General features: G+C 36.8%; 1 protein-coding gene across 2 annotated transcripts in view; it reads left to right on the forward strand.

The window, feature by feature from the left end:
• LOC113041571 (homeobox protein Hox-C4a-like) overlaps positions 1-17,592 on the forward strand; it is an 18,307-nt gene extending 715 nt beyond the window's left edge. Inside the window, exons 1-5 of one of the 2 annotated variants that reach the window (XM_026200178.1) lie at positions 1-1,763; positions 2,292-2,658; positions 14,350-14,520; positions 14,683-14,993; positions 16,184-17,592. The exon at positions 1-1,763 is cut by the window's left edge and continues 705 nt beyond it. In XM_026200178.1, coding sequence (XP_026055963.1) covers positions 1,331-1,763; positions 2,292-2,658; positions 14,350-14,520; positions 14,683-14,993; positions 16,184-16,578 — 1,677 coding nt within the window. In that variant the 5' untranslated portion in view covers positions 1-1,330 and the 3' untranslated portion in view covers positions 16,579-17,592. Of the gene's footprint in view, positions 1,764-2,291; positions 2,659-14,349; positions 14,521-14,682; positions 14,994-16,183 lie in introns of those variants that run through there. The other variant, XM_026200177.1, reaches the window with a different exon arrangement.
• The last annotated feature ends 7,392 nt before the right edge of the window (positions 17,593-24,984 follow it).

The raw sequence follows: 24,984 nt of genomic DNA on the forward strand, positions 1-24,984 counted from the left end.
TATTTGTACGTTTTTTAAAGAAACGACTAACGAATATTTCTAAAATTATATTATTTTACCAGTTCCCTAGATATCAATTATGACCAAATTGTGTAGATGCCAAACAGAAACCTATCCCCAGCAAATTATTCAGCCCCTATTCAATATGTTGAAGAGGTCGTAGTCAAACCTGACTTTTTTTTTTTTTTTGTACGTTGAATTCTGTTTAAAAACTTCCATTAGAAGAAAGGCCTGTCAGTAGTCGTCTATATGTACCCTGTAGAACCGAATTTGTGTCCAAGGCATTAAAATCGCAAATACGTCTCTACAGGAATACATGGGCGACGTAAAAGCCACGAAAGCCAAGTTGGGTTTGTATTCATCTCGATCAGAGGCACGTGACTTTGCATGAAAGTCGTGTGTGCTTACTATCATAAGTAGATTAGTTTGAATGAACAGGACTACTATGAAGACAAACATCCTTAGCCAAAATTGCACATCTCGTGGAAGAGGAAATATGATGTATATACCATCGCTGTAAACGGTTAATTTAAAGCCTTTATAGTGTAATTAAACACAAAATCTCCTCTCAACCTCTACATTTTGACTTAAGTTGTGGAATCATAAGTTAACTGTATAAATAGGCTAGAATTTTCTAAGGTAGTTTCACTTGGTTATTTTAATAACTGTAGCCTATATAAATAATAGGGATAACGACATATTAGACTATGTGCCAATTATCCAGGAAATTTGCTTTGCACTGGCATATACAGATTAGAGATAAGAGAAAATATGTTAATTCTAATATATATTTTTGCCTTAAAATATATATATATATTTATATACAATAGCGCAGGATTGTATTGTGTTATTATTAGCCATAGTTATGTATATCTGATCCGTTACTTAAGTTTAAATGTGATTGATATTTTATTTATTTAACTTAATTGTTAAATTCTTTAAACAGTGTAATGTTAAAATATTTTAGGTAACAGCACATGCACAAGTTTACTGAGAAACATCTCTAGGTGCAGTGGCATGATCCGAGAAGATTTGGCCATTGTGTATGAGTGTGTGAGAGAGCGAGAAAGGGGGGAGAGAGAGGGGGAGAGAGAGAGAGAAAGAGAGAGAGAGGGACAGAGAGACTGAAAGACTTCGCGGACAATGGCGGAAAATTGAAGGTATATTTGCGAAAGCTGTGGTTCCTTATCCGGGGACTACATCGCCCCATGCCATTGGGCCATCGAATCACGTGGTAAAAGTAACTTTACAGGGTTGCTCGCTAGTAGGAGGGCTTTATGGAGCAGAAAAACGACAAAGCTAGAAAAATTATTTTCCACTCCAGAAATTAATGATCATGAGCTCGTATTTGATGGACTCTAACTACATCGATCCGAAATTTCCTCCTTGCGAGGAATATTCGCAAAATAGCTACATTCCCGAACACAGCCCCGAATATTACAGCCGTGCAAGGGACAGTGGCTACCAGCATCACCACCAGGAGTTATACCCTCCGCGGGCAAGCTACCAGGAGCGTCAGTATAACTGTGCAAGCATCCCTGAGCCTGATACTCAAAGAGGACATGGACTGCCTCACGCGGGGCACCTGCTCGGAAAAGGGCAATCTGCCTCATGTGAGCCCCCACCGTTACCCCTGTCTCCTGCCACCCCTCCGGCTGCATCGTCCGCCTGCAATCAAGCCACCCCGGAGCATCCCAACAGCTCAGCTTCTGCCAAACAACCCGTAGTGTACCCCTGGATGAAGAAAATTCACGTCAGCACCGGTAGGCAACTTGAGCGCATTTCTCTTAAGCACTATAAAGCTCGCCCCTCATCCTAACTCTCTCTCTCCGTCTGCCTCACTCCTTTTTACACTCATCCCCTGGCCAGCCTCTGCTACGATAGGATAGAAGCCTTTGAAATGGCACAATTGAGGCGGATTTACGACTAGGCATTGGTAATTACACCCACCATAAATTTTATAGCCGAGGTATACTCTGGGCAGTCGTATCACCATGTGGCTTCTCTTGTTATGAGTGTGCGAGAGAGTGAGGGAGATCTGGGACCAGAGAAAAACTAAGCTTTATAATGTTGCATTAATAATTCAGTGCTGAGTCCAATGTGATTTTAGCCTTATTATAGAAAGCTAACTTTTAGATATTTTAGCCCACCCTCATTTCCTCTGTCGCCACCATTTCTCAATGAAAGACACGCTTGTTTACCCTATCCTTCCCTCGCTGCTTCTTTTCTTTTCTTTTCTATTCTGTTCTGCTCTTTCTTTCTTTCTTTCCCTTTGCTTCTCCTCTCTCCAGTGAACTCTAGTTACAATGGAGCGGAACCCAAGCGGTCTAGAACTGCTTACACTCGCCAGCAAGTCTTAGAATTGGAGAAGGAATTCCACTATAATCGGTACTTAACACGGCGAAGACGTATCGAGATTGCTCATTCCTTGGTCCTCTCGGAAAGGCAAATCAAAATTTGGTTTCAGAACCGCAGGATGAAGTGGAAAAAAGACCATAGGCTGCCAAACACCAAAGTCAGATCCTCTTCCTCCACGGGCATTTCCTCCGGGTCCAACACAAGCTCAGCGGCTGGGGTTGTGGCGGCAGCTTCCACCACTAACACCATGTCAGCCTCCGAGGACCTCTCCGGAAGCGAGCGTGGCGAGGATATTACAAGGTTATAAGAGAACTATTTCGAGGAGAGAAGGGAAGATCAAATGACTGATTATTTATAAAATATAATATATTTTGTTTTCGTAGGTATCTTGTGCGTAAAGGGGTTCCTTTAAGTCCACAGTTATATAAAATGCATGTTATATAGCATGGATTATTGCGAATACCTATGGATTATTTTTTACGCAAAACAGGGTTTAATTTATCTAAAACTGAATCAATATGATGTTTGTTTTTGTTTTGTTTTTTTCTAAGAGAAATGTTTTGGGCGAAGCAGGATATGGACATTTTATTCAAATGTTATTTGAGGGCCTTTCTTTGCCCAGCTGCCAAGGTGAAGTGCACAACGAATCTATTTATTTCTCACTTGAGAGAGCTGGTACCTTTTTTTTTTTTTTGTACTGTAAATGAAAAACACTATCGTGGGTATCGATAGGAGAAAAAAAAGATATTAAACGTCTTTGTTTTCTTTAAATGTAAATCATGCTGTGGGTTATCTGTCGTATGGAAAGATTAAGATTTTAAATTATAATTTAGTTTTTGTTGTGATGGAGTTGTGTTTAGGCTTTTAACAGCAGATTGTTGTGAGATGCAATAAAACCAGTTTAGTGTATTTGTGCTAATTATATTGGTCAATAAAACGTAAGTGTCTATTAGTTTTACCTAGACTCGAGTGACTTTTATTAATCATAAGTAGCGAAAAAAATTCTCTATCATTTTTAACAGGAGATGCAGAGACTTTCATGTTAGTAGTCAGTTGCATATGCAGATGTAGGCCCAGAAGTAAAACAGTGTTATCCGTAAATTTAAAATCTACGTGTCAGTGGGGTAGCAGCATTCGTTCTTGCAGAAAATTTATTATAAACACTTTATTTCTGCTCTAATATCTACAACGCAGTCTCTCAGGTTTAAGCGCTCGGTTTGTGTGGGTTAGCATGGACTGTGTACCCATCATTTTCTCGCGCATGCTTTTAACGTGGAACATAATTCGGGCCTTTTTTAGTAGGAACCTTATCGCTTTTCATTCCACAGGATGGCTTGTTGTTATTAATTACACTGTTTTCAACATGGCTCAAAATGTCTCTAAAAATCAATTCCAGCATTCAAAAATGTCCTGCACTGCTTCTATTTTTCCATTATTGATTTCAAGCGTTATGAAGCTGCGAAACTAATTCAAGCAATTCGTTTTATTTTGTGGATAAACTAAACAGTGAAAAATTGGTAGATATTGAGACATTTAAAAATAGGTCTAACAATTTATGGACTTAATGGAACATGTATTTAATGTGCTTTGTTTTGTTGAGTTTAAATACAAATAATTTAAAATCCTTTAGTATTTAAATTAATAGTAATTCATCTTGTTATGTTTCATATTACAAGGTTTATTACAAAATAACCGTGACTATTCACGATTGAAAAAATTCGTGTTATGGGATAAGATTGTAAAAAGACCAATGTAAAGAGACAAAGGCTGTGATATCGGTCAGCTATTTCCATATTGTTATTTAAAGAAGCAATTTGCATGTTGTGAAATATAATCCTAGTTCCTCGGTTTGGAAAGTTCTGATTCAGGCCACTCCTCTTTGTGTGCCATATTGTTATTTTTAAAAAGTGGCGCTAGATCGAAGCGACGTCATCTCCAAAGCAGATAGTAGGAGCTAGACACACAGGGCCAAAATCTGCACGCTGTGGCCTTGCAAGATACAATGCTGCACAGAACGCACCCACATGCAAATTAGTTGAAATTCTATTGTGATGTTTTCTTTTTCTTTTTTCTAAATGCACAAGAATATATTAAAATTTAAATATTAGAACACTTAGCGTCTCTATTGATATCAGTTCTCGAAAAAAAAACATTACAGAAAATAAGGAATGTGTTTGATTAATTGTAAATCGGCCTGACTTGAATGAAAATTACACAACGGCTTTCTAAGTGGGGGGCTGAGAAGCACAAAGGAGTGAGTCATTTTAGACCATCAATCAAGTCTGGCAGCAATAGTCAATTGTACTTCTAATGTATAAAGTTGTACAGGCACTAAATAGTGCACAAAAGCGTCACTGCAAAATATGTTTCAGCGGATAGTTTGTCCAAACCTAAATGAGAAGAAAGGCACTGGCCATCGTCTCAGCCTGGCCATGACTTTGGAAAGGCACTTGAAAAGAGTAGGTGCAGAACTGCATTCAGGGACCATTATGTGACCGAACAGCAGAGAGAAATAAATGTGCACGCCTAAATCGTAGCATCCCGGCAGTCTTTTTCGAGATGCTGTTGCCTCCATGTCGCGAGGCTGAAAAGGTACTTCATTGAAGTTTGTGACAACTAAGAAAATTCGAGTTCAATTTGGGGACACATTTTCTGTCCCATTAGTTTCGTTTCAGCCGGGTCGGCCGACCTCTCCCACCCCTTGACCTCACTGGCTCTCTCAACGTGTACCTTCTGTGTGCACCCTCACCGGTGCTCTTGCTTTCATTGTGGGGTTTTGCTTATATTGATGTGCTAACAGAAGAAGAAGGACATCTGAATGTGTTTCTCCTTTGTTGCTTGGCACCGTATGACCTACGAGATCGGTGAACTCTGAGACAAGGCTCTTCTTTAGCGTGCGACCTTGTAACTTTTTCTTTAGGAGGAATCCATTTTCGAGCTCTTGGTGTAGTGCTGGTCAGTCTCTAAGTAGTTTCTACTTTCACCTAAATGAGAAAAAATAAAAATAAATAATGTATATATATATATATATATATATATATATATATATATATATATATATATATATATATAATTTTTTTTATTATTATTATTGCAATTGAGACAAAATAAGCATATAGTTCAAAATAGGAGTAAAACTGTCAGGAACATGTAGACGTGTACAAATACATTTTTGTATTGACTTTTTAATATTTAATAGCAGGTTTTGTGTTATTCAAACAGGTAAGACAACTTTTAAAGATATATAAAACAAATTTGTTTTCTGAAACAAAACGCAGTGAAATTTTGGGGAGCGCTGACATTTGATAGATTTCTGACATTCCACCGCAGATGTAAAGCAGCTTTTGTGTTGCGAAAAATCATTTTAAAAGAAAGAGTATAACACATAAATCACGTTTGACTTCTAATGTGCTGAACTAATATTTACATTCATAAACCAAACAAACTGTAACGTTTAGGAGACAGGAGATATGTAGCCTATGAAAGTCATCGCAGGTGTTGTGTGGCTGCTTGCCAGCTAAAAAAACTTTAATCCAAGTTTCATTTTTGCATGACAATTCTTTATTTTAAACAATATTTAGTAGCTATTCACAAACTATAAAAAGCCACCTCACCCTTACAGTTTAAAATGTTACCAAATTCAGTGTGGTTGTTAATGATTTAATCGTATTATATATATTATTATTATTTTATTTCTTTCAATACCTGTTAATTTCTATCTATCTATCTATCTATCTATCTATCTATCTATCTATCTATCTATCTATCTATCTATCTATCTATCTATATATATATATATATATATATATATATATAAAATACAATTTATTTATTTATTTTATTGTTATTTTATTTTTTTACAAGTAGTGTTGGCTTCTTGGAACATATGTTTCAAAAGACACGATCTGACTAATATCAACAAGGTTACGTTAAAATTTAATTTAATTTAAACTTTAATCGTTTTGGTAGCCTATATGACGAAGATCTTCAGGCACATTATTTTTGTGCTCTGTGCTGGAGTGCATATTATTTTATTATGCTGCAAAATAAGAGTTTAATTAGGTGACAAGCACAAATAATTCCAAATATCCTTTTTTTAAGCTGTTAGAACATTATATTAGATATATTTTCCCACAGTATTTGTTGATGGCATATAAGAAATGCACCGATAGTTGCAAAAACAGAAGGCCTTTTCCAATACCTCATAACTGATCCCAATAACTTAATTTATGCAGAATGAGCAACATGGCGCCAGCAGTTGCACTAAGCCCTGTTTTCCAATAAAGTTACAAATCACCCTCTAAAAGATCGTCTTCGTTTCTGTCATACATTATTTAATGATGGTGGTGTACCGTTACCAAAACCAGCACATAGGTCGTTTGTTATAAAATAAAATATAAATACAACTTTAAATTACAACCCTACAATATGACAAAGGGCTATACAAAAATGCAAATGTCTGCAGCTTGTTAAAGAAGTTGCCCAGTTGCTTTGAGTTAAGAAAAATATTGCATTTATTATTTTAAAAATGTTTATATATACAATTTATTTAATATTTATATGATCATTTAGAGTGATTATTACTTGTACATTTATAAGGTATATATGTATTTATTTAATATTGTATAAATATATCATATACTATATGTATAATGTTAACTTAATTTCTTACATCACTTGAAACAGATTATAAATAGGCTACAATAATTCAGAAAATAATTCAGTAATTATAATTGTAATATAATTCAATTAATACCATTATACCATATGCGATATGGCAGTGGTTAACCTATAACACTATATTTGCTAGCCATAAAAATCATAGTGCATGGGCTGCAATTACGGCCACGGTTCAATCCACACTGTAGTGAACTGTACCATATAGAGAGGTGGACATTTCTTTGTATGTGTCCATAAATCAAAAAGATGATTGAGGGTTGGCCCTGCAATACAAGTAGTAAGTGCCACGCTGCACAAAATCTGTTTTGCTTAGGTTTTTGAACGTGCCCTTGTAGGAAGAAGAGGAGGAGGAGACAAGCAGGAAGTGCAAGATGATCCTCACCTGTCTGCAGAAACGCGCGTTTATCAAACACTTTATCAAAAATGTTATATTTATTGTTAAACATAAGTGTGATAGCAAATTCACTGTTTAAGAAATATACACATACATGATCCAATATTGTAATTTTTTGTCTCTAGTTCTAAATTGTCAGGTGTTATTCAAATGATTTTTTGCATCTGAATACAGTTACAGTTGTTTGTTTTTATTACTAGTTTATACTGACTTAGTGATTGCAGTTGCAATTTGAAAGTAGACTAGCACTTGCATAGCAATTAAGATCTGCTTTTGAGTAACCGACCCAGAAACAACTCCTAACCTAAATGGGAAGTGAAGAATTACGTTTTGCGTGTGTTTATACTGAACCTGACACTGACCCGTCAAGACATACACCTTCTACCATGTTAATCAACAACAGATGAAATTATAACGAGAACAGCTGATTGTTTCTTTCAAAGTTAAATGCTAGTAACGAGTCTTATGTGTGAACTGATCTTGTCCTGTGGTTGACTTGTAGGATATAAATTACGTTTTTACAACGCACCACTTTTCATAGGCCTATTTGAGCAAATATTTTGCCTTTCGGTTTAGGCCTACCTATTCTAATTTCCATTACCATGGCGCGTTTCTAGCACTGCATTTCTCACGATATCTTACTGAAACATTATTCACATTAAAATATTAATCTTCCATAATAAAAAAAGACAATAAGAAATTATGAACAATGAACAATAAGAAATTAGCATTACAAGATTTTTGTTCTAAAATGCATTTTTATCAGCCCTTTTGTGTAAGATAAGTGTCTTCTCAAAGCAATTAAGTTAGTGATGAAAGGTGTAGATTCTTAGCATTGTTACGAGGTCCTCTGTGTAAACTGAGCCGTGGTGAACGACGCAGAAAGGCTCAGAGTTGAATCGGGGGTCACCATGTTATTTTCCAGAAATGTCGCAGTCCTTCCACTGAATATCCGCTCGACACATGAAATACATAAATACAGCTCTTGCTCCAGATATGAGTGTCCTTTGTGAGAGTCTAACCATGACTTTGACTTTTGCACTTTTCGTGCTTTCTGCCACATTTTATGCCAAACGGAGAACATGAGCAAAGAAGAGTGTCTGCATTGCCCTCAACAATCTCCATAATCTTTGTTCTGATATCTTGCCCCTTAGCCTTTACACTCAGTATGACCCCGAATGTAATGTCTAATGGCCACCCAAACTAAAGCAGTCCGAGAGAGGGGACACGACAGAAAGAAAGAAAAAAAAAGATTTTTTTTTTTTTTTGCCAGAAACAAAAAAAAATAATAATAATAATAATAACAATTATGGCACAAAAAAACATTGTCAAAGTGTTAATAGGACAAAAAAAAAAAACATAAATTAACTGCTTTTATTCAAGTCAGAAATGTGATTGAATGAAGCTAAAAACACAATCGAAAGGTAGACATAGCTCTGCCGTGTAGGTTGTGAATTATATTAAGATAAATAGACTAAGTCCAACAACATCAAGACACCCCTGAACTGTGCATTAAAAATACTAATAATAATACTCGTCACAACAAAAAAAACCCCATAAACTTCTAATCCAGTCTCACGCAAAGCATGCTGGGAACTAGAAATCCATTAGCTAGCCCATAAACTTGTGCTAATTGAGAACACGCCTTAACTTCTGGTTAAGTGTTAGACAAGCAAGCATAAGTGGTAAATGCAGAAACTCCTTTAATGATAAAAAGTCTTTGGCGCATTTGGGGTTTTCCCGAAATCACGACAGGCCTATAAATGGATCGTAAAACGATCTTACAAATCATCTTAGAGTTATGGGTTATTTCCCCAAAGCATTGTTAATAGTAGCATGTAATTCGCAGTAGATCGACAAGTGTTCTCGAGAAATCGAGCACATGCATCGTGAAAAGACATAGAATCACCTGCAGAAGGAAAAAATACAGCTAAACTTGATACAGTTACAAGGATTGCACTTTAGTAGGCCTATTCAATAATGTGACTTCCATATGACGATTATGCAACATGTCAAAGCTAATTCATGAATTAAACATTAACACAAGATGGTGTTAGTGAAATGAAAAACCTGTTTACATTTTTAACCAAAATATTCAATTTCCGGTGTTCTTGCACTTTTTCCTGTTGGAGTTACTAGTGAAAGTTTTGCCCATTAGTTCTTTAGGTCTGGCTGCCAAGCAAGTTTGACGTAACAAAGAACAATCTGCTTGCTAGTCTGAAAAGAGTCCTCAACCAATTGCTTGGCGGGAAAATAATAATAATAATAATAATAATAATCATAATAATAATCATAATAATAATTAATAAATAAATAAAAATAGCTTAATTAGCCTATATTTAGATTTTTTATTATTTTAACAATTTTACGTTTTATTCGTGAAAAAAAACAATACCTATATTTAGCTATTTCTTCCTGGATTAGCCTACTAAAGGCAAGATAGATAGGTCTCTGATAAAAGAGATGAGTGATCTTGTGATCGGTTCAAGTTGCCAGGCAACAACCTAAGAGAGTCGCTCACTGAATAGAACATCCATTATCTCTAAAAGTTCCTGAATTTAACGAGTTACCGATTGAAGCCACATCGCGTAACCTGTTTTTATCGAATGAACCTGTAGTCTTTTACCCAGTGTCTGTCTATAAAGTCTCATTACAAGGAAGAATTCGGCGTATAATGGCACAGGGGCAGTTTGTTAAGAATGCAAGAGAATGGTCGTCCTATGGATGAAATGCCACCTGCGAACATCTCTGTTTCTCTCTATCTGTCTTTCTCTCTTATTCTCTCTCAGTCTTTCATACTTATCTGAAGCAAACCTTTATAAAGGCTACTAGGAGGTGGAGAAATTAATGTAAGAGCTTAACAACACAAGTCAGAAACTTTCCTCGTCCACAGTCCTAAGAAAACAGACATCATTACAGGTCACGCACGTTTCATAAGCAAACCCTTTTTGAAGTTCTCCAGTTTGCACAAGTTACCAAACAAACAATAAATAAAGTATATTCACTATCACGTCACACTGGTTGATACCCTTGTAGCCTAAACGAAAGTCTCTCTTGTTGCAACTGAGAAGTTCCCAGTGTCACAGTATAGATGTACAATTGTGTATTGAGGCTTTTGTCCAGTTCTCCGGGGTGTCTGCAATGTGTCTAAACATATGCGGTCATGAGGAGGTCACTAGACGTGCTGCTGAGCCCCAATGATTAATGTTATCTTCTCTATAGAGAAATGGCATTCATAGATTAACGTTTTCTGTACAATATGGTGAGTGGTTCAACTAGGCATGTTCTATTAGCATAGAATATAATTTCTAGTGTGCTAAATAAAGACTGACTTTTAAATCCTTGCAAAACCGAAGAACTTTAGCATAGGAGGAACAGAGAAGTCCAATGACTTTTTGACTATTAGTCATAAGGTGTTTAGATAAAACGCAATGAAAACGTTAGAAATGAAATATGAAATATGCATTTCAACATAAATGCAAATAAAACTTCTAGACACATATAATAACATGTATAGTTTTATTTTGACCTTTTATTTTGCGTGAATGTACAGAATACAGAAGTATGCAAAATGTGGAACGGGGGGGGGGGGGGATGTGGATTTATGAAGTATGAAATCCCTTCCAACATTGCAACTTTATATAAACAATACCATGTGTGAATTGTAGTCAGGTTTTCTAATGTTATATATTTTTAAATAGTTGACAGAACTCACCTTTCACGACCCCGGTCCACTTTAAAATAAAACAATGAAACAATATTGTAGCGCAGTCGACCCTAAGTCGATCTTATTTCTAAGTTTGATGAACTCTTGAGAGATCTCTCCAAATTTCTATAGTTGTATTTAGGTTCAGATTTGTATTACAGCGAAGCAGGGCACCGAAGATATAAATCTAGTCTTTGCTCTTCAGAGACAGACCCATTTGTATGCATCGTTATGACCAACAACATCCTCTGTTCATTAAAATCCTTTCCTGGATTTACTCTCTTATCTGTCCTATGCCTAAAACCATTAGGATATTACTAATGTTTATTGAAGAAATTAATCCGAAGCGTTGTGCTGAAACAATGAAAAGATTATGATTTTATGAAATGCAAAGCGTTTGCTTGTAGATTTCAATAACAAACCTTACATACAAAAATAAATAAAGAACTATTCACAAGTTATCAATGTCTTTCATCCCCAAAAATGTTTAAAATGATTTATTCTCCAAAAATGTGGGTTATGTCCTCAACAGTTGGAGTTATGTGAGAGAAAGCAACAGACAGCTGTATGCAGCGGCCCTTTGTGCATTCCATTAATTTGTTTTCTAAAATTTACCTCATTGCCGTTTTATCCTCTTTAGAGAACCTGTTTTTGCATGAAATGGTTAAAGCGATGTTATTATCGATGTTTTATGCAGCTGTTTGTGTCAGCAACCACAAGAGCGCAGAAGGTAGGGAGGAATTATAAAAGGGTTGACACCCAGAGCGACCGGCGCGCTTTTGTGAGAGAAAGAAAAATGATTTATTGCCAGCAACGTGGTTCAAACAGAGTTCACAGAGAATTGTAGTGTACCGGCGGAGGCGCTGAGTTATGGTCTTGCTGAGCCACTACATCAAAGATTCCTTTTCAGATTTAGTGAATGGACCCAGCGGCATGAGACAAGGGAACAAACTTACTTTAATTAGAAAATTCCCAAGATCACAGGCGACTTTCAAACAATAAGGGAAGAGATTGAAATATATGAAAGGTACAAGGGGGACCATAAAACCTGCAGAAGAATAATAAAACCCTCCCTATGGCCTCCACCACCACTTCCCAAAATATTAATAGTAATTAAATAAAAAATGCATCGAAATTGTTTAAATAGCATTTATTGAATAGCTCATTCATATGTGGTTATGGAATGAGTAGGCCTACACTTGCATTCCTTGCACACTCGGGCGCACTAATCATTCATGTTAATAGCGCTGCAACTCGGCAGAAGACGGACTTGTAATATGCATAGTGAATGCTTCTATATGACCAAGCTTGTGACAGCAATTCACTGAACTCAAAATAACAAATCGTTTTTAGGAAAAAAATGATTTTAGCCTTACAACCGAAGAGGATGGCCACATGGTTCCTTGATATTCTTCTTTAATAGACAGTATATGAATGGTTATTTGACTAGTTAAACCATCCGAAATGAAATATAAGGTTTTTGAATTGCTGTAATTTTTACCGATATTGTTTTAATGCAGCCCAAAGTTATCATAATAGCTATAGGCTATGTAAGTACTGAGACGACCATTATTCAAAAACATACTTGCCCATACTGGCAGGCCTCTTTGGTTTTCAGAAACTCATTATTGAGATCTGTCTATTATTATAAGCGTTTTCTGGAAAAAAAAGTAAGTAAATAAATTAAAATATAAAATCCCTGCAAGAGAAAGAGTGAATCGTTGAGGTAATCAGTCTTTGTCTTGGAAAATACGTTAGACATGTTATTGACAGTACTGAGTGTCTGAGTAAATACTCAAACAAGACACTGTGGAGAGTAAATGAAAAGGGACTAGTCCTTGGTTTTCAGTCCTTGTGCACAATTAATCACTAGTGCGAGACAACCGCTGTCCACAGCTTATGGAGCCTAAAGGAAGAGTCTTTTATGTTCATTTCAGACTGGGGATACTAATTTACTTCAGCGTGACTGCTTTATATAATGTTATCGGCAAGCAGTCGTTATAATTAGCAACTGGCTAAAAACGAATCCTACTGTGACGATAGGTGTCTGGGAAAAACAGCGATCTGGACAGGTTGAGCGCTAAATAACGTTTTGTGGCAATGACCCTCTTCCCTCCACCAGCTTAGCTTCATGACGTCAGAGGACAAAGGCTAATTCTATTGCGAATAAAAAGGTTTTTTGATCAATCTTTAATTATTTAAAAAGACTCAAATTATTTAAAAACAACAAGTTACCCGACTCCAACAAGTTTCTAAAGACCTCACCATTACCCTAAAATGTCATGCTTACGCCAAATCCGGGCTTTTCCTGGTCTTTGTTCATCGAGACGTTGTTTTAAATAGCAGACAACGCGATTCTTAGTTACTACACGCGATGATCTTGAACGTTTCTTTGATTACCCGAGACGAACAAATAGCCATATCGGCGACTATTTCCTTACACTGCCAGTTAACTGAAAAATGAAACTCTTTTAATTTCACTAAGATTATTTTTGACGTGCATTGTCACTACAGCACTGACAGTAGATCTCTTTGTTTGACCACACCCATTGATTCTCTTGATGTCTCTTTCACCAGGTAAAAATGCGCAGAAATCTCAACACACGTCGGAAACGCCATTGATATTCGAAAGATCCATTTAACGCGTGGTGCAATATTTCTTTCACAGCTCAGAAACGTTGGTTATTATATGTATGTAAATATATATTTTTTATTATTATTATTTTTTTTTTACAAAAAACATGACTATGGAAAAGACAAACAATTTATATGACTGAAATATTTTATTTATAAAAAGACACTGCTAAAACATCTACATGGCTGTTTTTACGAAGGATTAAGACATTTAAAATATATATATAAAATCAGTATATGTTTTGAGCTGTAGTTACAACTGTAAAGCGTTACAGGAACAGTTAATTAACTATACGGCAAATAAGTCGATTATTATATAATACCTACCACAGTGGACTGATAAGTCAGTCAAGGTTTCAAACATTGTATTATAAAACGTTATCACCGAAATGAAGTCTGTATTCTGCAATCCATTGTGGCAAAACTAAGGAGACTCGATCCCAGACATGCATGTCTTTTCTCTGTCCAAATTGGTCTCTTTCTCCCTCCCACCTCCCAAATCACGCTCTCTCAACACTGTCAGCAAGGTAACAGGGTAATGTGTGCGCCCTGCTCATGGCTTTTCGTCTGTCCACAGGATAATCATTCGAAATGGCAAAATAGTTGAAGAATGCGCAGGAAAACGGAATCCTCGTTTGGTTGCTTTCGAGCACTTTACAACTCAAACAGCCAGTGCGCGAGGCTATTGGATGAGGCCATCACGTGACTACATTGTTTACCCTTGTTGGAAAACAATTAAAGACGGCAGTGAGTGTACTTTAATGTCTTTTCTACACCTTGTGTGATCAATTATCCAACTGGAGTGGTCAGGGCGGGTAGAGATGCACAATAATTCGTTTCACGATTTTCATATTAATAATGCTTACTTGGACAAGATATGTTGCAATAAATCTCATGTTTGTTCTATGGAGCCACATTTGTCCCCTTGTGCTCTGCAGGAGAGCAGTTTTGCGTGGAGACAACATGCTGAAGAAAATTCATCAAAACGTTATGAAGGCCATATGTGGAACTTTCAAAAACTCTCTCAACATCCCTATTCATCCTCCGCTGGTGTCAGCCGCTCCGCGAATGAAACGACAAAATCCTTGGACCGGACGAATGCGACGGAAAGAGACGAGGGGTGCAAGCTGCCAACTTCCTGCTTTTCAACCAAGAAGTACCCTTGGATGAGAGAGACACATACACCTATAAGCTTCAGCTCCATAAACGTCATGGAATCAGGTGAGAGAACTCGTTTTTGGACTAAATGAGGTATATTGATTGGTATTGCTTAAAAATAACCACTTAATCTAATCAGTCAGTCATATTTTAGTCAATAATGAATAACAGCTGGATTAGATTTGGTTCTATGTTAATGTGATTTGTCACTACAGTTATTAATCAATAATTAGTGTTTTCCTTCCTTCTTAAATAGAAAATGAACCCCTAATTACAGGCAACATTTCAATCTTGATTAATAAAGACTGCTCATTTCCAGTAAACATCCATGTGAGAAGAAACCAAATGTGTCTCAAACTAAAGTTTTATTATGTTTGATAAAGGTCATTAATTTATATATATATATCAGTCCATCAAGATCAATGTGGATATATGGATGGGGCACAAAAAAAAAAAAAAAAAAAAAAAAAAAAAACAAGATGGGGCAAATATTATTGTATGCGTATTACTTATTGATGAAAACACAATTACAATGTATATATTTTAAGTATAGTAATTTTTGTCTAACAGCACTTACACTGTGTGAAAATATGTTCTTCTCAAGTTAAAAATGCATAAGCTGCATAAAAGGGGAAAAAAAAGAAAGAAGAGAACTTCTAAGAAAAGTAATATTTTCTAGAGACAGCCAGTTGTTCTGTGAACTTGATTAAGTTTAAACTTTTACTAAGGAGCGAGAAAAAAAAAGAAAAAAAAAAGCTTACAGTGAAATTTTTATATTATCTGAGGCTATGCTTTTCTGGGTCACAGATAAGACTGCTTCACTTGTTTTAACCTAAGCAAAATCATACTAGTGAACATTCTTCACACATATACAAGACTTAATGACATGTTTTATACATGTGGCGATTTTTAGCTTATATGTGCAGTAATAACATTATGGCATTGAGAGGTCACTTCTTGAAGAACTTGTGTTGATAAGGACAGTGAGTGAAAACACACACACACACACACACAATCATTAGGAATCTAACCACAGTAGAAATCATATGAAATGGATAATTGACTTATTGATTAGTCTACCAACAGTGGTCTGCCCACAGACAGTGTGCTGGATTCTCAGTGATTTGCTCTGGCATTATGCTATATGCATCACGGTTAATGCTTTGGGAAGAGAGTTCTGTTCACTATCTGAACATTGATTGATCTTAGATCTTATGTACTTTAAAATTTCTATATATCTTCATATTTTCCAGGTGATTCCAGGTACAGCAGTGGTGAAGTAGAGGATAGCGGCTGTTCTAATAGTAAACGGGCACGTGCAGCATTCACCTCGTCCCAGCTGCTCGAGCTGGAAAAGGAGTTTCACTTCAGCGCTTACCTGTGCCGCAACCGGAGACTTGAAATGGCTGCGCTGTTGAAGCTCACTGACCGCCAGATTAAAATCTGGTTCCAAAACCGTCGTATGAAGTATAAGAAAGATCACAAAGAAAAGTCAATGGCAAAGTCCTCTTACTCTTACCTGGAAACAGGTAACCAGCCCTTTGTGATTAGTGGCAGCACAGTGGATCCTCCAGTGCCATTAAAATTCCAATTCCACTATGAGAGACCATCCATGTCTGGTATGAACTGTGCCCAGAGCCACTGGTGAAACTACAAAATGTCCAACAACCAGGTTCTCTAGTAAACAAACAACACTAAAGCACGATTCACATCAATGGTGAAAATGACTGAATCCTCTTGGTTATGTGAGATACAAATTCTCCACAAAATATGAACCTGTTCTGTCACTGACCAGTTATTTCCAGCATTATAGCTAACTCTTTCTGACATTATTTATATTTAAGGAAATAGAAGATTTATTACCTCTACATGACGATTTATATGAAAAGTTAAGTTCAATAGCCAAGTTCGCTCTGAACCAGATTACATGTTATCAGCGAGTACATGGTAAATCAGAGCTAGTCTCTACTGTGCATAAACTGCTGTAGTAATATCTTTGAAAAGCACCAAGATTTATTGCGCACAGATCCAGGCTCACTTGTACAAGTTTATCTCTTGGGCACAGAAAATACGTTTTAAAAAAGGGCATTCAAGACTTTGAATGGCCATTAACATCTGCTCAACTTTTGAAAGTGCACAACATATTTTTATTGCTCCCAAAAAGACATGCTATTTTTCCCAAGGCATGTGCTGAAACTCCTAACCTGGAATGTTGTTGATTATAATGGCCAGAAATGTTCAAATATTCATCCCATATTGAGAGGTGTTGTGTTCTTATGAAATGATGTGTTTTCCTATTGACTGAGTTTGACTTTACGCAAAGTTTCGGTTTCCTGTTTATACAGAAAGTACTGCTCCTTTGAATCTGAATTCGTGGTGTTTTGACTGGCAAATGAAAAAAGCAACAAAACAGGAAACCAAACACCGTCACAGTGTTATGTCATTGTCAGAATTCTTGCTTTGATAATGTTTTCATTTTACCAATAAAGTGTGAAAATGCCAGAGTTGCAATGTAAAATATGTTCATAAATCTAGTTCTTACTACTTTTAGTGTACTTCAGTCATATTTGATTAAAAGCATGACTGCTTCAACTGAAACTTCTTCAAACTCATTCATTCCTTCTGGATAGTTAATAATAAAGGTGAATATGGGTTGAATGTACATGATACTGTCGTCATTCTGTTGTTTTTTCAGATCTTTGTTAGTTTGATAAAAAAAAAAAAGCTGAGAGAGTGAATCTTACTTTAGCTTTAAAGAGCTTCTGTGGGTTTAACTTTGATACTTTTTGAATTAGGTAATACTGTACTTTGTTCTCTTAAAACATAACCTTACATATATGCTTTCCTCCGCCTCTGCCTCCCAACCTCGTAACATTAATCATTTAGACAAGGCGCTCTCTCTCCCTCCCTCTTTCCCTCTCTCCCTCTCTCTCTCTCTCTCTCTCTCTCTCAGCTTCACAACCGCTCAACCTGCTGGGCCTAATGACAGGCAGTGCGCTTCTCTTCCAGCCTTCCAGCTTGCTCTTCTCCAGTATGGGAGGTAAAGCACAGATCTGAAGAAAACAGATTTGGTTTTCTCCTTCTCTAAAAACAGAGCCTATTATTATATTTGTGCAAAATTGGACTACAGCAACGTTAGCAGTGAAGAAGCAGAGGCTTGTGGGCACCGCCCCTGGCAGGGTGGGTGATAACTCATTTTGATTAATTATGTTTAATTAGGACGTCGCCGTGTGTCATTTTATAAGCTAAGCACGGAACAGCAAAATCTACCTTTTCAAAAAATATTAACTTCATCTGAAATTTGAACTAATTGAGCAATTTCAGTTTGGCTAATCTCAGTTATACTGCATAAATCAATCTAGACCCAGTATAATTAGTAGCCTAACTTAGCAGCCTTCAGTGGTTCTCAACCCCGTTCATAGAGGGTCTGAAACCACTGGCTTAACTAATTTCAGGACTATCAGCAACAGCACAATTAATCAAAGGTTTAACTATACTCTCAACCTTGTTTCCGTTTATAGATTACAATGCAGCATCTGTAATCAAGAGGATGGAAATAGGCTTTCATTCCATTCATTCTGATTAAAGGAACAAATAATTCTGTAATGAATTGTTGAGGCTAAATCACAGAGCTAAATAAATAATCTGATACTGTAATTTGTAGATAAGTGTGCGAACATATCTTTGTACGAGCGGCCGCGAGAGAATGGAACAGCGTCTGTGCTGTACTGCTGAACTTACCATTCATCACCACGCGGCAGTGTTCCATATGCAAAATAGGAGTTGGCCTCCCGGTGGCCCCTTTAGTGCAACTAAACGGATAGCTGAATGCTTTGCTGTACTTATACTGGATCTAACCTAACATACCGGCCTCAGTTGCATCGAATGTGAAACTGCCAAACAGGCAAAGAATCTCAGTTTAAATGCTACCAGTAAATTACTGTCTAGTAAATATATTGCATTTATTAAAAAAAAATGTATTTCTAAATATCTAAGTATCTAAATATACACGCTCTTTTAAATGTTCTTAAAGAATTAAAAGTATAAATATATAACATAGTGAGTGACGTGAAATTCAGCCAAGTATGGTGACCCATACTCAGAATTCGTGTTCTGCATTTAACCCATCCAAAGTGCACACACACAGCAGTGAACACACACAAACCATGAACACACACCCGGAGCAGTGGGCAGCCATTTATGCTGCAGCGCCCAGGGAGCAGTTCGGGGTTCGGTCCCTTGCTCAAGGGCACCTAAGTCGTGGTATTGCTGGCCCGGGACTCAAACCCACAACCCTAGGGTTAGGAGTCAAACTCTCTAACCAATATGCCACGAATGCTTTATTCCTCTTTTGTGCTCGACTTTTGATAAAACATCTGCCAAATGTAAATGTAAAATACATAGATATGTAAATAGTAAGTAAATAGATTATGACACACACAGCATATATAAACCAAAAACTGATTGATGAATATCTGAATGATATACAATTTAAATGATATATGCATGTCCCCATAATTGTCTTTTTTGGATACAAGATGAATTAATGTGAATTATTATTAATACATTATGAGTGAATTATCATAACAAGGGAGAAATTCGGTAAGTGAAGTTCAAAGGGGCATGAGAGGATCACGCACTTGTTATTAGATGGACCACTGAACAACATCAGGCCTACTTTTTATAATAGTTGGACTGCAGTGGTTGCGTGCTGTAGCCCCCTATGGGAAATCAGCCTGTGAACTAAGAAGGCTCCAGATCTAATTCAGGCAAAGCACTATATGAGCTTTAGTTCACAGTAAAGAGAACAGCACAACAGTTCCACTACATTCCTAGATCCATCACTGAGCTCAGTATGTAATTAATTTGCAGAAAATCAGCTGCAGAGAAATTCCTCTTTGAGTGTTCAGGAGAAAAAGATTTACTGGACTGACTTGAAGAGAGAAGAAGAGCGAGAGATAAATGGAGGCTGAGTCGGATTCTTTACATTCTTGTGTGCATGGGCTGACCAGCCATGATTTACGAGCACATTAAGAAGCATTACACGACCCCTGGCGAAAGATCACAGAGGATGAGAGAGCTTGCTCTGGCCACTCACACAATAAAAAGACCTATTTTTAGGCATTTAAAACCACACAGAGTGCACAGCGCAAACCCTCCACACGACATGACTGAATTGATCCAAAGCTGTCGTTGATATAATTCAAGTTCCTCTTCAACATGATGTATATGGGCTAACAATGACAGATATCCATCGCTGAGACATTGCTATAAAACATTTAGAGAGAAAAAAGAGAGAAAAAAGAGATCACATCACCTCTTTTTGCTTACTGAAAAAAATATCAAAGTTTTAACTGATACTAATATTTAAATTTTAAATGACTGATCTATATCAAAGGTAAATATATACTTTTTAGTGTGAAAAAACATATCAGAAGAAAAAACTAGATATTAAATCTCAGATTCATTTTTTTTAAAGAAAATTCATCTGACAGTGTTATTAAATTATTAGTGTTATTAAAGATTATTTTTGAGGGTGGCAAATGCAGTTTAAATGTAAAAATATGCATGCACAAAACAAGTATGCACAATTAAATATCCAATATCAGGTGATATATATGCATTATAAACTAATTCCAATAAATGTAAAATTTTGGCCCATAACCAATATGGTATTAATATATCATTCATCTATTCGACTTTCATTTCATTAGTGTAAAAAGTTCACAATATTTATACAATGAACACAGGTTTATTTTTTGATGTATAATTGTGCATCAGCCAAATATGCGTCTCTGGGTTTCATTGATAAATATAACAAAATATAGAAGTTGTAGCATATCAATTTTGTGACTTTATGAATGCTAGAGTACACAGACTCATGCACACTCGTACAAAAGCACACTTTCTCCACATCGCGACCTATCAGCATCAATATCCCCAGGAGAAAATCATCATTACAACTATGCAACCTCATTATTAACATCAAGTAATTACACTCATACACCTTGCAATTTTTCCAGTCTTACTGGATATTGCTTTCATTTTATTCGCCTCTCATTCCATTTCTTTTCAATCCAAAGGTCAATTCATCCAAATTCCCCATTTTTTTCCAATAGGGTCACGCATTGATCCAAAGCACTAACCTAGACTGAGTGCACTAACAGACTCCCATCAGTCGCTCATCATATTCACATCCCGATCCAGCGCAGGGAATGAGATTACGGTCTACGCTCCACATAAGTTCATCTTGGGAATTTGTGAAAAATTGGCGGAGCGGCCAGTTAAGGCCCACAGGACACCATACATACATCACATTCCAGATTTAGTTAGTAATCCCACAATCTAGTTAAGGATCTGGAAATTGGATCGAATCAATTAATTCTACAGTCACTTTGCATAAGAGATGGTCCACCGGCCATTAAAATTCACAATTTGTCTTCAAACATCTCATGGCCGACTACAGTTTTAGAAATTAGAAGATACAACATTATTTATTATAATGAAATATAGGTCCTCGGACCAATTAAAAAGGATAGGATCAACCTCTGCGACCACGCTTTACCGCACAGCCTCTCATTAAGGATTAAAGACGCTGGACCTTATGCTTACACAGGTAATCACCACGTAGCCGAGTCATAGTTCTTTCCGAAGCATGAATCAATAGTCATTTAAAGCGCTTTATTAAGCAACTCAAACACAAGCTGTGCTCAGACCTCTTCTAATCATAAACAAGGTGCTGACTCCAAATGTGTGACCTTTGGCAAATCCAGTCCATTCTTTTCCATTAACCTTCCCAGCTTTGCCATTTCTCTCTCGCTCTCTGTCTCTCCGGGGGAGTTTTCCTCTCAGTCAGAGCTGCTTCTAGTGCTTGTTGCTCAGAGGGATTGTTAAGTATCAATTCCTAGTGTCACCTTTGTGGGTTTTATTTATTTGTCGGCCTGCTGGTACGGAACACAGCGCAGGCATCACTCAGGTAGATGGATTATAATTCACCTGCAAGCCCTCATCAATCTTCACAATTTGACTTCCTGCATCACGTACAACTGTTACTGTCATATTAAAGCACTGCATTATAAAGATCAATGGCTTTTTAAATACGCTCTAGCTAAAGGTGATTGGTGACATTAAATGGAGAAAAAAGGCTGATAACTGTCACGCAGATGAGAAGCCTCACCAACTTGATGAGGGATCCTACAAAACAATTACCGTAACATATGCTCTGACGTTTAGGATTAATCAAATCGCATGTTTCCAACCTAATCATCACCTGATGATTTCCAGAAAATGGATACCAAAAGCATAACATCTTCTCGGAGAAGAATTTCAAGCAAGATTTCTTTCACTGTGCAGTTGAGCAGAAGAGGCATATGGCTGTGCTTTCCAAGAGCTTTCCTTCCTACCAACTGTTTAACCCTACTAATGTCCCCCAGTAAGGAGCTCCGGAGGCACTGGAGACTGTGCAGCAGTCGACGCTCCTATGACAGATGGCTTATTGTCACTTTGTTTGGGCTGTTGCCTGCTGGGCTCAAGTAGGAAGTGAAGACCGGAAGCATTCATATTCTTACAGCCAAACACTACACTAAGCGGAGCAAACGGGTAAGACGAGGCGGAGCTGTTTCGACAAATGCCTGCTGGGATCTCTGTGTGATTGTAAGAATCAGCAATGAATCCCATTACTGCACACCTGGTCACTATGTACTCTGTTTCTGTGCAAAAAAACAACAGTTTTATTACAAGTGGCAGCGCTTCTCGTTGTCTACTGGAAGATAATCAAATAAGCAGTTTGTTAGAGAATGCCTGTAATTAAAGTTCCTCTTCAGCATAAAATACACAAGACAGATATCCAACATCAATGCATTCCTCAAAGAGTTTAGTCTTAGTCCCATATGGCAAATGATGTTTGAGATTCGTGGTTGCTCAATGTGTCTCATCCACGATTGCTTTTCTTATATGTGGACTGTATGGAGTGAACCTAAACCGTTTGGGAATTTGGGATTAATTAACAAATGGAAGTATTTACACTTGACTTCATCTTGTACGCAACTCAAAGCACCCCCATCTCTCGCATCTGTCTCAAATGCATCTTGGAGGGCACTTGGTGTTTCCTTGATTAGATAGCTATTAGTACAAACACATGAAGAGACCAAGTCTAAAAACTCCCTAAAATTGCTTGGTGTGCTTTTTTATCTGAGACGTCTTCCTGCTGCTTGACTGAAATGCACCACTGCAAGTTTGAACAATCTCCTTGTCAGCAATGTGCTCAATCAATTACTTCTGTTGATGTAGTCAATGGCTTCATCTTTCATGATGGTCTCACTTCTTTTTTCTGTATTGCTCTTTCTTCCTTTTGTATCTCCCTCTCAGTCTTTCTCTTTGTCTATCTAACTAGCTTTACTTTTTTTTTCATTATAGCTGCATGAATGCTATCTGTTTGTGTTTCATGAAAAAGTTAAGATTTTTTTCTGTGTATCTGAAAGAAGTTTCCAGCAAGGATTTATCTGATCAAAACACAGTAAAAATTAAATTATAGTGAAGCATCATTTTACTGTACAGCGGAAATACAATTTTACATTTTATAAGTAAATACATTTTCAAATGTAATTTAAACCTGTGCTGCAAAACTGAATTGCTTTCAGTGTCACATGATCCTTCACAAATAATTTTAATTTACAGATTTGTTGCTTAAGAAATATTTATTTAATATTAACAATGTTGAAAACAGCTGTGCTAATTACTATTTTGTGGAAACCATGATAAACTAACATTCAAGTTGGAGATAAGTTGGGGATAAAAAAAGACAAGAAATATACTTTATTAAACAAGGAAACATTAAAGGGTTAGTTCAGCCAAATATTAAAATTATGTCATTAATAACTTACCCTCATGTCGTTCCAAACCAGTAAGACCTCCGTTTATCTTTGGAACACAGTTTAAGATATTTTAGATTTAGTCTGAGAGCTCTCAGTCCCTCCATTGAAGCTGTGTGTACAGTATACTGTCCATGTCCAGAAAGGTAAGAAAAACATCATCAAAGTAGTCCATGTGACATCAGAGGGTCGTTTAGAATTTTTTGAAGCATCGAAAATACATTTTGGTCCAAAAATAGCTAAAACTATGCCTTTATTCAGCATTGTCTTCTCTTCCGTGTCTGTTGTGAAAGAGTTCAAAACACAACAGTGTAGTGATATCCTTTCGCTAACGAATCATTCGATGTAACCTGATCTTTTTGAACCAGTTCACCAAATCGAACTGAATCGTTTAAAACAGTTCGCGTCTCCAATATGCATTAATCCACAAATTACTTTAGCTGTTAACTTAATGTGGCTGACACTCCCTCTTAGTTAAAACAAACCAATATCCCGGAGTAATTCATTTTAGAGTCCTGCACGGGTTCGGGACCCACAAATTTGGCTGAAAAGGGTGAAAAATATCCAACTGTGTCAGATACAGGTGCGGGTCGGGTCGGACACAGGGGAAACATGGGTCTAAACACGGGTTCAAAACAGTCACGTACAAACGTAATAACAGGCCTACTTTCCACTTTTTAAAAAATCACAACCGCGGGAATGGCTGCATGAGTCATTAGTTAACAGACGTAAAAAATCAGCCAGCTGTTTTTTTTTCCGTTGTTTTTTTTCCATTTATATATATATATATATATATATATATATATATATATATATATATATATACAAAATCTGAATTAAAATGTGTTTGATTTAAGCCTATTTCAAAATTTGTGTCATAAAATTATATCGCGCATACAGCTCAACTAATGTGATCGTTGTAAAGGTGTTTACAATACACTTCCACTTGCATGTATTTGACAATCGGAATATCAGATATTTCATTCCATAGCTAACACATTTGTGAATATGGGCCTAATCTAGCCTATCCGGGGTGTTTTTTTTTTTTTTTAATTGCATCTGAAAATGACTTTGTGCAGCTCATTCACATGTGAGCTCTGGAGCAGATCCGCCTCTCGCGATGCTCAGCTGTGAACGATTTAAAAATGGGTGCATAAGACTTGAAGCACGACTGCAGAAGGAGG

Source organism: Carassius auratus, chromosome 23 (genome assembly GCF_003368295.1).
Source record: "Carassius auratus strain Wakin chromosome 23, ASM336829v1, whole genome shotgun sequence".
NCBI classification, from domain to species: Eukaryota; Metazoa; Chordata; class Actinopteri; order Cypriniformes; family Cyprinidae; genus Carassius; species Carassius auratus.